Consider the following 12,602-nt stretch of genomic DNA (forward strand, 5'->3'; position numbering starts at 1 on the left):
GGATGCTCTAAAAACAACCTATCACTCAACCAAATTTAAGTAGGGTAGTAAGTAAATTAGTTTATTTATTTATAATCCAATATATGTTAAATGACTAAATGGTAAAACCATTATAAAGATGTCGTCAGGTTTTAACACGTTTGAACATATTTTTTTGCATTTTGCATAATCATGTTGTTTTATGAAATAACATGCTTTAAATAAATAAGTATGGTGGCCAGTATACATGTAAATTTATTGATGCATGCCATAAAAGATATTCATGTTACTTATTAGAACCAATCAACACACAAAACTGGAAGTGGGTGAAGAGATAATAGATATAAAATCCGTCAAACCTTTTGGTTTCGTATAAATGAAAAAAATTAGTTTGATCGCTTTCTTCTCACGTTTTTTTCTTCTGTTAAATCGTCCAAAGTAGGATCATAAGAGGTGACAGTGTGTTTTCCAAGGAAGTTTGATCGTCTAGTTAATAATCAAAATGTGTTTCTTTAATGAAAAACAATCAAAAGGTTGTCCATACAGTTTAGGAAATAACCTAGGATGTAATCTGAATCATCTTAGAAAAAAATCACTTTTTAATTTTTTTTTATAGATCACCACTATATAATATAATTTTTTATTCCCTTTCCATATTTTTAATCGTCAGAGCCATTTAATTTAAAGGGCTTTCTATTTTTTGGCAGATATCCCAAAATTATATTACGGGTCACAACATCAATTAGGCGCGTGCGGATTCAAAATGCCAAACCAAAAATTGTCATAATGTATTTTAAATGCTACTAGATCTTGATCTATGCCTCCGCACGGGTATTTGTTTTTAATTTTTATAAAAGTTTAAAAATTAAATATATATATTATTGTACTAATTAAATTAGAAGATGCTAATTAATTAAATATAACTGCGTTAATTTTATTATTCTGAAAATTTTAACCGATTTTGATTAATTTAATTTTTAATAAACCAAAAAATTAATCTGATCATTTAATCTATTTTATAGTTTTTTATGGATTACAAAATTAACTTTTTGATTTTGATTTTTTTAGTAAATGAATAATTGCATTTCTTCTAAATTTATTAGGTAGCTAAATATTAGGTAATTTCATAACAATTTTTATAGAAATTGCTATTTATAAGGTCAGTGGCATTGGATGGTAATTATTGAAAAAAACTTATGGTTAAGATTTATTTGTACTTCAATATTAATAGTTTAGATAGATTAATATTAAAGCTAAAGTCAGTTCCTAAAACCCAACCAATCACCACCCTTTATTTTAGTTTAATACTTTAGAGATTAGTTTTACTGCTTGTTCTTGCTGAAATAATTGCTAGACTATCTAACAATTACATAATTTAAAATTACAGCAAAGTATTAATCTATAGTTTAGTCTATTTTAAGTTAGAATTCATATTCTCATTTTCTGTATCAAATACACTGATGTCAACAAAAAAAGAAGCCAATTTAAATACGCAAACATGATTTAAATTAAACGGTCCTTTAAAAAAGAGAATGAAGCAACATTTTAATTTATCTGCTATAAAGCCACCGATATATTAGGAGATTACCACTTTAGTCAAAATACTTCACGATATACTTGAAATACAAATAAATTTAGATGTAATTTCCTAAAGTCAGAAAGAAATACCGTCACATGTCGTATTTCTTTCTTCTTTACCTTCACGAGATCATAGACAAACTCACCGATCAAAAAAATGGACGTGTATGTGAAGAGATTAATGTGGACCTACTGGACTGTTTATCCCAATATATCATATTATTTACTCATCAACCAACAGTATAACAACACGTGTGTGTAATCCTTCTTACGTAGTTCTTCTGCATTTGATAGCCTTGGATTCACATGCAACAACTATTATAGGTTCCCAAAAAAGAAAAAAAACCTAGTCTATAAATACACACAAATATTACACTATTCAAAACACAAATCATCACAAAACAAAAATGAAAATCTTGTCACCTATCTCCATACTCTATCTCATCTATCTTATCACAATCCCACGAGTCTCCTCATCATCACCATCGTTAACCGTTCCCCACCATTTCCTCCAATGTCTCGACACTCAACCCTCCGACCACGGCAGTCCTAACTCCGCAACCGCCGTCATCCCCACAAACTCATCATTCTCCGCAAACCTGATGAGCGCCGTCAGAAACCTCCGGTTCGCTTCTGCCTCCAACAGAAAACCGGAAGCCATCGTCGCCGCCCTCACCGAGACCCACATCAGAGCAACAATCTCCTGCTGCAAGCTCCTCAACCTCGAGCTAAGAGTCCGCAGCGGCGGCCACGACTACGAAGGCTTCTCCTACACCTCCCCGGTCCCCTTCGTGATCCTAGACATGTACAACTTCCACAAGATCGACATCAACATGGCCGACGAGACCGTGTGGGTCCAAGCCGGGGCCTCTCTCGGGGAGCTTTACTACAACATTGCCAGCAAAAGCAAAGTCCACGCGTTTCCCGCCGGAGTGTGCCCCAAAGTCGGCGCCGGGGGGCATTTCAGCGGCGGAGGGTTCGGTAACCTCATGAGGAAGTACGGTTTGTCGATAGACCATATCATCGACGCGCAGATCATGGACGCCAACGGGAAGGTCTACCGCGACAGACGCTCGATGGGAGAAGACGTGTTCTGGGCGTTACGCGGCGGAGGCGGCGGGAGCTACGGCGTGATCCTCGCGTGGAAGATAAAGCTCGTTAGGGTTCCGGAGAAGGTCACCGTCTTTAAACTTGAGAGGACGGTGAGAGAAGGAGCCGTTGACTTGGTTCACAAGTGGCAGCAAGTGGCTCCGGTTATCGATAGAGATTTATTTATCCGGTTAGAGATTAAACCGATAAACCGGAAAATATCCAAAGGAAAGACTATTAAAGTCTCATTCATAGGAATGTTTCTCGGTACCCCGGAGAGACTCTTAAACATAACGAAAAAGAAGTTCCCGGAGCTACACTTAACGACGTCGGATTGCTTGGTGAAGAAGTGGATAGACTCGGTGGTCTTCTGGGCGAACTACCCCGAAAAGGCACCGATAGAGATTCTCCTCAAGAGGATCTCAGCGAACGAGTATTACTGGAAACGAACGTCAGACTTTGTTCAAACTCCTATCTCAAAAGAGGGTCTGGCAACGATTTTTCAGACAATGATCGACCACTCGCCGCTTCCGCGGCGAGTGTGGATGCAGTGGAACCCATGGGGAGGGAGAATGGGTGAGATTCCCTCTGATGCGACGGCGTTTGTTCATAGAGGAGGTAACTTGTTCATGATAGAGCATTTCATGAACTGGTATAGACCTGGGGATGAGCTTGAGGAGAAGTTCTTGGCGATAGCGAGAAGCTTTAAAGAAGCGATGGCTCCTTACGTTTCCAAGAACCCGAGAGAGGCTTTCTTTAACTACAGAGACGTTGATATTGGTATCACGACGCCGGGGTATAATGCGACATACGAAGGAGCTAAGGTTTATGGGGAAAAGTATTTCAAAGGGAACTACTTGAGGTTGGTTAAGACTAAAGCCCAGTTCGACCGGACTAATTTTTTCCGGTCTCAGCAAGGGATTCCGGTTCTTGCTTAGTTTGGTGATGAGTTGTTGGATTTGGGACTTGGGGGGGAGTATTATAAGAAATAAAATATGGAATTTGGGACTGGATTTGTCTTATTTTCGTGGTCAAATGTATTGTTATACAGTGATTTATTTTAGTCTCTAGGATAAGTCATCGTTGTAACTTCAGTCTATAATAAATGGAATGTGTTTTACTGTTAATATGCGAATCTCCAATGATGAATATATATAAACAGTATATGCGGATCACAACAGCGGATAACGCCAACGAAATGAACTTTTTAATTTCAACATGTGTAAAAAAATTTAATGATTCGAAAGTTTTGGAGTGAAGTTACATCCCCAAGACCATAGCAAGGTATATGGTTCCATCTTAAGTGTCACTTCATTTTATATTTTTTGGAAAAAAATCTAATTAAGCTAGCAACACGGGTGGTGTTTGGTGTAACTTGTGGTTATCTAATTTCTGTAGTTTTGTAATTCATGTGATTGAATTATTTTATTATTATTTTTTTTTTATTTCTGTGTGAACTCTCCCTATAAATCCTCAATGCACATGCTCTTAGATATTGCCCTAGAGATTTGACCAATCACTTGGTGTGTGTCTAATATTTTAAATAAAATTTATAGTTCCATGCCGGTTCAATATTTTTTGGGTTCCATACTTCCATGTACTTGGTAATGTGATAACGTTCGTCGCCAAAGTACGTTGTAGATCTCATCGGGTCACGGTTCCAATTCCTTATTTTTTGTGTTCCATACTTCCATGTACTTAACAGTTCCCAATCCCGACCAGGTTTCTTGTTACAAAAATATACTATTAAACTGAACATCAAAAAGTATTGAAAGACAATCACACAATTGTGTCTCAAGGCATCAACGTAACTCTTTTTATTTTCATATTCAACAGACGCATCCACATCCACGATTTCCCCATATCAACATGCACAGATTATATCATTTTTCTCTGGTTTCAATATTCGATATAGTTTCCTACTATTTAAGAAAGATAGTGATTTAAACGTTGGAGAATCTTAAAAACCGGTGTCTTATAGTACTGCCACGCAACTCGTCTTATTTGCTAAAAGGATTTAGTCTTCAACGGATGGGTCTACGTCATCTATTTTCCCACTACATGCATGCACGTTTGTTACAAAAACATAACATGCATTCACCGATGCACGGTTTCGAATTGTGATTACAAATGGTTATTTGAATCTCAAAGAGAAATTAACTATGTTTAGCCTCTAATATTTTTAGGGATAAAATCAAAAAATTCAATGCATGCCTTTATCTATATATCAACCAAGCCGTTGGTACCATTGCAAAGAGTGGTTTAAGAAATCTTCGCAAAAGGTCACAGTGAAACCACTTTTTTTTTATAGATTGAATATTGACATTTTGGACAAGACACGGGTTGCGTGGTTCCAATAAATGTGATGGGGCCTAGATTTTATTAACAGTTTTGTTCTATGATACCGACAGCTTCAAACTGGTCCGGCTTTGTGATATGGTTAGTTACAATTTATTATAGTCCAATAAATTACACGTGGGGAAATGCAAGATTTTCTCACAACAGTTGGCGAAAACTCATTCAAAACAAAGTTGTTGAATCGAGCAGTAATTCAAATAGAGCTAGCAGATTTTATATTCTAATAATCAACAAATTAATCAGCCATTTATGATTAAATTAATCAAACTTCAGCTCCATCAAGTAGGCACTCGATTTTTAGCACGTAAGATTTACTTTAACTCATATGACAAGGAAGAGTACTTTGAAAGTTGACACATTGAGTGGCCTATCTTTGAATTTTATGCATCCATCATAACGCATCACCGTGCCATATTGTTTTAAGAGATCTGAAACAAATAAAATTATAAGTTATGATTTTATTTGATAATCATAGAAAGATATCAATGAACAAAAATATGTAACTTAACAAGAGAAAATCCTAAACTAAAAGGCTAAAAGCTTTTGAATTGATAAAATTGTGAATTTGGGACAGTAATCTCTATCATCCAAGTAGATATCTCTTTTTGTTTTCTTCATTTTTAATTTTGCGATTCTTCTATATATAACATATTTATATTATTAACCTTAAGAACTCCGTATTGGTTTTATTCCTCAGATTTACGCATTAAAGATGGAGCCGACTTCGACAATGAATAGCGATAGTTAATAGAAGCCATGTGGACAACATGTGAAGGTTGGATGATGGCATAAGTGTAGGTGCAACTTTGTATCCGGGTTTTGAGTAGAAGCTTTATTAAACTTTGGATGATGAGGCTAATAATTTGAATAACATGAGCGAAGAAAAAAGTAATAACAACTTATAAGTTACCATTATCCTCCTTAATAGATTAAAAGGTTAAGTATGCATGAGAATAATTTATGTTTTGTTTTATCAGAAAAGAAAAAAGAAAGAGCAAGCAAAAGGTCGTGGTATATGATTTGAGATTCAATCTTCTTGAGCTAACAAATTTAACAGAACATATTGAAACTATGTTCCTCGCCTAATTAATATGATCACAGCATGGGACACAAATGGACATTAAGATCGTAATAAATTCACATTTAAATAGAATGACTGATTACCGAGTAACGTTCATCAAACTTCAAAGTTATACAATACTTTTTCTTCAGTCAAATTTAAATGGAACAAAATCGAACATTACTACATTAGAGCATGATTAATGGAGGAGACCCATTTTGGGTTTTTATAGCATGATTTGACGTTTTTCGGCTAAAAAACATCTTTTATATTTCTTATTTAGGAGACATTTCTTAGTTTTCTTAGTTAAAAGGTCAAAAACGTATCTATATTACACTAAGAACCCCATCCTAATCCCATTGATCATGGTCTTTAAAAAGAGATGCTAATATTTGATCTTGTCCACCGTAGAAAAAAATAATATATATATATATAAAATCTTTTTTAAAAACACAAAAAAAACAATAATTTCATTTTCATTTTACACAAAACTAGACCCAATCATAATACACCAGAGTCACAAATTCAAATTAAAGCACAACGAAAAAAATACTGAACATGAAACATTTCAACAACGTACAACTCAAAGTACTATCAACCAGTGGCGGAGCTAGAATTCAATCTTATAAGGGTCATAATTGATTTATCATAGCTAAAAGAGCCATATCTGAGTTTGAACTCAAGACATGGGAGTCAAAAAGAGAAGTTATGACCACTTTACCACAGCAAAAACACTGGTTACAAGCCTAAATGCTTAATTTTATTTATTTCATAGGGGTCACTTGACTCCCTACCTTCAAGGTGGCTCCGCCACTGCTGTGAACCACAACAAAAATAAACCATGAAAATAAAAGAGACGTTTACACTCAGAGACACTTTGTGTCTTTTGTTTACGCTCAAAGACACATAATGGATATGACACACATTGTTAGGACAGGTGTCTTTGTGGTGGACAAAAATACCCTCAGCTTGTTAACCAACGTGAATGGGAAAAGGATGTTCCCTTTAAAGAACCAAACCAAATATTCCTTCTGGTTGGAATAAATGAAAGAAGCTAAAAAGTAAAAGTAGTTGTAAACTCAGATTTTTGGATTAAGCATTTGTGGACAAATGAAATATGGACATATATATTGTGGATAGAAAAAAAAAGTGGATTAATGAGTTGTGAACACGTAAATTACAAATGAGTTGTAGAAACAAGAATTATGGACAAGCAAACTAAAATCTGTTTAATTATCTTTTTACTTGTTATATATACATAAATATAGTAGAAAAGTTAAGTAAATCTGAAAAGTCATTGAGCACAATCAATAGAAAATTTATGGACATAAAGAATGTGGACGCAAGAAACGTGGACACTTAACAGATACTTATGGATGGATATGTATGGACGCAATGGTTGTGGTTACGTGAACAGTTGACAGGGAATAAACTATTCTTCTCCCTTCTCTGCTAATTTTAGAACAAAAAGACGAAAGTTGAGATATATCTTTAGAAACAAAACAAAGATAAAATGGTTCGATTTTGAAGCAGAAATTGCACCTTGCATGTCAAGTGTTTGTGGACACGAAAAGTTGTGGACGAATTAGATATGAACATACACATTGTGGATGGTAAAATTATGGACACTGGAAAATGTGAACACATGAATCAAGGTTTTGTGGATGAAGATCTTGTGGATGGGGTCTTATGTTCAAGGTTTTGTGGATGAAGATTCGGCAGCCACCTCCACCAACCACCACCATTGTATCCATACTCACGTCTTCCACCATTGCCTCCACAACCACCACCGCCTCCACTGTGGTATCCACCACTTCTTCCACCATGCCCTCCACCGCCACCGCCATTGTTTCCACGGGACTGAGCCTCGAGAAGAATCAGAAAATCAAAGAGACAAAGGTCTGGGGATGTTTGATTTGGACCGCAAAGCTCAAGAACATCTGGGTCGAGAAACGGAACTCGCGATGATTGGGTTAAACAGAGAAGCGTAATCGGAGAAGAGAGTCAGAAAATGAAAGAGACAGGATTAGGGTTCATCGGGTTCGTCGGCGTATCCGGAAAAAAGAGAAAGTTAACAAGAACCGTGAAAAAGGAAAAAGATAAGGTAAAAGGAGGGTTTGTAAAAAGTAAAAGATAAGGAATCTGTTTGGTTTTGGTTAACTAGATTGGTCTAGTTGGGTAGGATTTCTATCTAAGTGAAGATGACTCTAGTTGAGGGTTATATTAGTAAACCTAACATAAGAAAGTGTGCTGTATCACAATGTGTCTCTTAGTGATATTGAGAAGACAAAATGTGTCTTTGAGGGTAAAAATTTCAAAATAAAACATAACTCTGCCAAGGATTATAGGAAGGAGAATGGGGATAGTAGGGTTAATCATGTTTCTCATAAAAGGGTTCATCCTCTTTGGTATTTTTTGTTTGTTTGATATTTTCTGATAATGGGCTTTACCAAGAATTAATCAATTAGCTTGGTATCCAATTTAACGGCCCAGTTATGTCATTCAAGCCCTGGAGGATAGTAAACTTGGCGGCGAAGTAAGGACGGAGGAATGTGGAACCGCGAAACCTGCTTTACCCGCCAAAGTCGCCGTCTTTTACCAAGTCCACAAAGGAAAACAAACAAACAAATAATTATGGAATAATTTTTGTTTACAATGGAATATTTAGTTATTTAGGAAAATTAAGGATTAAAAATTAAACGAGAGGATGCAGTTATTGAGTGAGGAGTAACCGTAAGCAGAGTAAATATAAATTGATACACGTTAACTATAAATGCCGGCCAAAAATAACTTAAAAAGTGTCTGTTACTCTTATAGTAAGATATGGTTCCAAACCATACTTCCATACTAAAAATAACGCTGCCAAAATTATAGTAAGATATGTTGTTTTTCTATTCTATGAAAATTATTATATTTCAAATGTCTAATTTTCATATTTGTTTTTTTGGATCAACTTTCATACGTTTGTATTGGCACTTATTTACGGGTCTGGCAATTTTCAAACCAAAACAAATTAATGCGTCAATTAGTGTTTTTTGCTGAATTTTGGCAATGACTCTAAATTTAAAATAATTTTAATTATTCCCTTATAATTAGGAAGGTCGTTTCAAAAAAAAAAAAACTAAAACCAAGAGTAACCTCTCCTTTATTTCCGCTCTAAAACCCTAAACCCTTTTCTTTCTCATATAAATGCCTACGAGACAGTTAAGTAAACAACTTACAACATTGAAGTCTACTTGAATTAGAACAAAGACACGACATTATCCACTATAACCAAATCTCCAGGTCTTCGATTCTCTCAGATATCCTCTCTTGTCTTTTCTTTTTTATGTCTACTTTATTATTCTTTTAGATACAATCTTTTAGCTCGTTACTAGTTATTAAAGCTTAATTAGCTTAATAATCATCTTTTTAAAACTATTGTAACTCCTTCCTGATTGCTTCACCTTCTTCTTTTCTACAGGTTTCATCTTTTCAATGTCATCAATGGATTGTTTAAGCCACTTCTTTGACTGGGATCAACCTATCCAGCTCCAGGATTGCTTCATTCCCGATGTGGATATAACTATCCTCGAAACCGACAATTTCTTCTTCCAATCTCAACCGCAACTGCAGTTTCAACAGCCATTGTTTCAAGAAGAAGCTCCTTTAGAGCTAACTGACTTGGACTATTTCTGCGACCAGTTTCTTCCTCCCCAAGAAACCTGTCTGCCTTACCCTAAAAGTGAAATCTTCAACGAAACACACGACCTAGATTCGTTCCTCCCCGCGCCAAAACTCCAGAAACTGGTTAACTCAAGCTACCATTGTAACCCTAATTTCTTTAACTATTACCAAGAACTTGATTTAGCTCCAGAACCTTCCATCTTCCCGGAGTTTCGAGTTCCAGATTTCCCCTTAGAGTTCAAGGTAGACCGAGGAGATGAAGACCGCAGTCACGGCACCAAGAAACCAACGCTTTCATCTCAGAGCATCGCAGCTCGGGAGAGAAGGAGAAGAATTGCGGAAAAGACTCACGAGCTCACGAAACTCATCCCAGGTGGTCAGAAACTCAACACAGCCGAGATGTTCCAGGCCGCCGCTAAGTATGTCAAGTTCTTGCAAAGCCAAGTTGGGATTCTCCAAATGATGCAGACCGCAAAGAAGGTAATAACAGACTTCAAAACAACATTATGGATTAATTTGAACTATAATCATGTTTTCTAACAAGATGTTTGTTAATTTGTAGACGCATACGTCTGATGTGGAAATAGAAACTCGTGTTTTGCTTGGATCACAAGCAATCCAGGAGAAGCTATCAACGGATGAAGTATGTTTGGTTCCGTGTGAAATGGTTCGGGATCTAGCAAGTGAAGAATCCATTTGGAGAAACCCTATGATTTTTCGAGAGATCAACAAGTTACTGTCTACAAATCTGGCTAACTAGTTTTAATGTCTCAATGCCCAAAATGCGTCTGTTCTTGCTTATTTGTGTCGTTAGTTTATGTTTTGTATTGTTCACTAGTGGCTAATCGTCCTGGTTAATCTCCTCTTAACTAGGAACTAATACTTTGTTTGTATTAGTCTTATGTATTAGCTAACGTCTAGTTGTCAATGTATCAGCTATCGTGTGACATTCTAGTTAATGTATGTCGCATGTTGGTTGAACTTTTACATTAACAAATGTTGGGGCTTTATTGCTTTGTGTTGTGGGTCTTGCAAATTTAAAGCCCGGAACAATCGGATTAAACCACTCTCCAATCCGCGATCCAAAGGGGCCGTTGAGTGATTAATGCCTTGGTTTTTGGGGGTTTGCCAGTTTAGTTTTTTTATAATTTATCATGGTTTTAATTACTGTAAATTGGTACTTTCTTTACATGTGTTGGCTAGAACTTTTTAAGAAAACAGCCGTAAGATACAAAAAAACACAAACTTATGGAAAAAGTCAATTTTGATGTGCATATGTTCGATGGAGGAATCTATCGTTACTGTCTCATACAAAAATCATTGTGACATATGAATAAAAATATAATCAATATTGACATACACCAATCTTCTCCTACAGTCATACTCCTTTCATCGCTATAATTTTGGGTAACATGGTTAATTATATATATTGAAGAGATTAGTTTTGTAATTATTAGCAAACTATCATTATCACCGGCTTATTCTTCTTTTTTTGGATTTAAGGTTATGACGAATCTAGTCTATAACGCTTTTCGGATGGGACTTAACCCACTATACTTTAATCATATTCTTACCTTTGAAATATAAATTCAAAAAATTCCCATAATTATGCCCAAAATATAGAAAAGGTAAACATTTTCACTAATCTAAAAGAAGGTAACGCCAAATAGTACCATCCATAAGCCAAGTTTCCCACTAAATCTTCATCCAAATCCACACTGGCCTCTCATTCTCAATGTCCGATCGTGAGAGAATAAAAACCATAGAAAAGTAAATATTATGATAATTAAACGTGTAATATTCGACTGTTCTTTTCTCTCAGCAAATCGAGTACTTGTGATGCAACTTTTCTTTCTATCAATCAGAGTCCGATGGATTTGACAAAACTTAAGGTCACTATTTCCAGAATAATTTTGATCACAAGTTGAGATCTCACACACACTCTCATAATCCTTTCACTCTAACGGTGATTAACATTCAAATAATTATTCGAATTAAATAAAGTATGTCTTACAGAAGTAAAAAAAAAGCTAGTTTTTCCCTTGATCAAACTCCAATAATTATTAGATGGCCTTTATGTGTAATAAGACGGTACTTAAATGATGCAGTTGTTTCCCCCCCCCCCCCCCCCCCCCGAACCAGTCACAGACTCACAAGGCAGAATGAATAAAAAACACATTATTATATCAATTTGTCATAAACAAATTATTATATCAATTTGTTAAAAACACACTATTATATTAAACTATTATAACTATTATTACGGGATTCTCATTTATATCGGCCCGTAGGAAAAGCCATGAAACTAGGGTTTTCTTCCTGCCTTCCAAGATCATCCACATGCATGGTCAGTATTATTCTCACCATCATGACCAGTTTTCGTAAACTAGTATATACACATATTATATGAGATTGGACAACTCTAATCATCATGACGACATAACTCTATTCCCATACATCCAAATATATGAAAGAAATCTGAATCAGAATGTTCAATCCGTATATATATAAATATATCATTTACTGTATTTGATTTAGAGTAAATGGGTTACAAGTGATAAACAAGTAAATGGGTACATGACCCCAAAATACATTTATCGTCTTCATAAGAAGATCATAAGTGATCACCTCTTTGAATATATTGTAACTAGCTCGAATGACTTGTATCGAAAGTCAATTTTGAGGTTTTCTTATTACGATTTCTATAAGAAATTATGTACTGATTACCTTTTTTGGAGCAACTATGTACTGATTACCATGCATTGATGTTTCGAATGAATAATATATAATTTTTCACAAGCTTTATAATCAGTCTGGATTATGGTATGTGTCTTCATGTTGAAAAATAATATATATAGTTTTGATAATTTTA

General features: G+C 35.3%; 1 protein-coding gene and 1 pseudogene across 1 annotated transcript; both read left to right on the forward strand.

Moving 5' to 3' along the window:
* Window positions 1-1,766: 1,766 nt before the first annotated feature.
* On the forward strand, window positions 1,767-3,773 carry LOC125600625 (berberine bridge enzyme-like 16). The gene has a single exon (XM_048773252.1). It carries the CDS (start codon window positions 1,965-1,967, stop codon window positions 3,582-3,584), a length of 1,620 nt encoding a protein of 539 aa, XP_048629209.1. The 5' UTR covers window positions 1,767-1,964; the 3' UTR covers window positions 3,585-3,773.
* Window positions 3,774-3,938: 165 nt separating this feature from the next.
* LOC125600626 lies at window positions 3,939-11,839 on the forward strand (annotated as a pseudogene).
* Window positions 11,840-12,602: the final 763 nt, after the last annotated feature.

Source organism: Brassica napus, unplaced genomic scaffold, assembly GCF_020379485.1.
Source record: "Brassica napus cultivar Da-Ae unplaced genomic scaffold, Da-Ae ScsIHWf_232;HRSCAF=398, whole genome shotgun sequence".
Lineage (NCBI taxonomy): Eukaryota > Viridiplantae > Streptophyta > Magnoliopsida > Brassicales > Brassicaceae > Brassica > Brassica napus.

Bases quoted from the DNA above. Each gene is read 5' to 3' on its own strand.
- LOC125600625 (XM_048773252.1), top strand. From the start codon at position 1,965: ATGAAAATCTTGTCACCTATCTCCATACTCTATCTCATCTATCTTATC.